The 1,735-nt window shown below is 57.2% G+C and overlaps 1 protein-coding gene across 1 annotated transcript; it reads left to right on the top strand.

Moving 5' to 3' along the window:
- Positions 1-39: 39 nt before the first annotated feature.
- SPRG_18745 (hypothetical protein) lies at positions 40-943 on the top strand (the record flags this gene model as incomplete). The annotated part of the gene is made up of 5 exons (XM_012358187.1): positions 40-55; positions 101-309; positions 351-485; positions 624-815; positions 852-943. Coding segments are annotated over 5 exons (644 nt in total), but the record flags the coding sequence as incomplete, so codon positions are not given.
- Between the last annotated feature and the right edge of the window lie 792 nt (positions 944-1,735).

Here is a 1,735-nt window from a genome sequence, read left to right as displayed (position 1 = left end):
GTCCCGGCGCTTCCTCGCGTCGACCTCCTGCACGTCGAGCGAGGCTGTCGCCACGGTACGCCGCCCACTCCGCATGCCATGGTCCAGCATCTGTATGTAGTACTGCCGCAACGTCGAGTTTGCTCTCAAGCACGTGGAGCTGGATCCGAGCCTGAGCTGCACGCCCGAGTGCGACGAGCTCGTCGGCGTCCTCGGCGATCTCCATTCCCAGTTTCGCCACGAGACCATATCTTTCCGCCACCCGACGTCTTGCGGCGACGGCGCGTGCAGGCAATCGAGCGCGCTGCCGAGCCGCCGACAAAAAGCCACGTAGACTCGTTCTTGTCGCAGCTGGAAGAGCACGTACAGAGCGGCTGGGACGCGCAGAACGCGAGCCTCATGGACGACACCAACGACCTCGTCGAGGACTTGGACGATCTCCTCGGCGCCTCGCCCGTGCCGGAACAGCCAACCACCTCGCTCAAGGACATGCGCGAGAAGCTCGGGTACATATCCATCATGTCTTTGGCATCGCTGACCCCTTCTCTAGCATTACGGGCTTAGGAGGCGCCTCGACCGAGCACTCGAAGGAAGAGAAGGACGCGATGGAGGCGGAGATGTACCAAATGACACAGCACTTGAAGGCACAGCTACGACGAATCGCTGCAAGACGACGCGGCGCTCATCAGCAGCGTCGCCGACCGCGCGCAGGCCAACTTCGACAAGCTCGACTCGGAGAACGCGCGGTTCGAGGCGCATTTGAACAACGGACTCACGGTTTGGAAGATGCTGCTGCTCCTCGGGCTTGTGTTCGTCGTCTTCATTGGCATGTATAGGTCTACTGCCGCCAACACTACGACTACACGTTCAAGAGTCTTCACGAAACAGGTTCAGCGGCTCTCGCTCAAGTCCCTCTGCAGCATGTTCAACGCTTCGAGCGGCGTTGTCATTGCTGCATGCAGGTGTACGCAGCTGGGCTTCCGCCGCATCTCGCAGAGTTTGCTGTCAAGAAGTACAAATCCCATCGCTCCATTCCATCGGAGTCCCTCATGGAACGCATGGAGGCGGAATTTACAGCTAAAAAGACCTAGAAACAGACGTATATTTGCCCTTTTTTTCTTCTCTTGTGCGTTCTTCAGCTCTCTGCGGTGTCAAATTGACGCTAGGGAGGATTTTACGTACTGTAAATTTTCCGACCAAATTTGCCCACTTTGACTATAATTGTCGGGTTAAGCTGCGGGCTACTATAGCCGGTGAAGATGCGGTCGACCTACTGCAGTTTTACCCTTCAGCCATACAGATTATGCGTCCATGGGTCGTCGACAAGGTGAAGTTCGACGACGCAACGATGCTGCCCCAGCACCTCTGTCCCTGAGATGATGCTAGCGCAGCAGACGAGCAAGAGGACCTCCTTCCACAAGGAGAAATAGATCGTCGCCGGTGCCAAGGTCTACTGTTTGGCCACTGCTACCTTTGTTCATGCGAGGGCTTTGAGGCAGTGATCCGGCGCAGCCGCTACGCCCCGAGGTATCGCACGGCGATTGTACTCCGCTGCCTCTTCGATCAACGCACCTGTGCAGTGGTCCGATAGCCGAGCCCTTGCACAATCCGAGGGACGTTAGTGGCACGCCGCATGCATGCACATGAATTCTGCTAGTCGTTGCACTTGGACGCACTCTCGAAAAGGCGCTCGAGAGCGTCGCCAATTGCGCGTCGGCCAAGGATAGTTGGGTCGTTAGATAGATAGATAGATAGA

This window comes from Saprolegnia parasitica (assembly GCF_000151545.1).
Source record: "Saprolegnia parasitica CBS 223.65 unplaced genomic scaffold supercont2.1426, whole genome shotgun sequence".
NCBI lineage: Eukaryota > Oomycota > Saprolegniomycetes > Saprolegniales > Saprolegniaceae > Saprolegnia > Saprolegnia parasitica.
The sequence above is the reverse complement of the archived record's forward strand: the minus strand, read 5'-3'. Positions and strand labels throughout refer to the sequence as shown.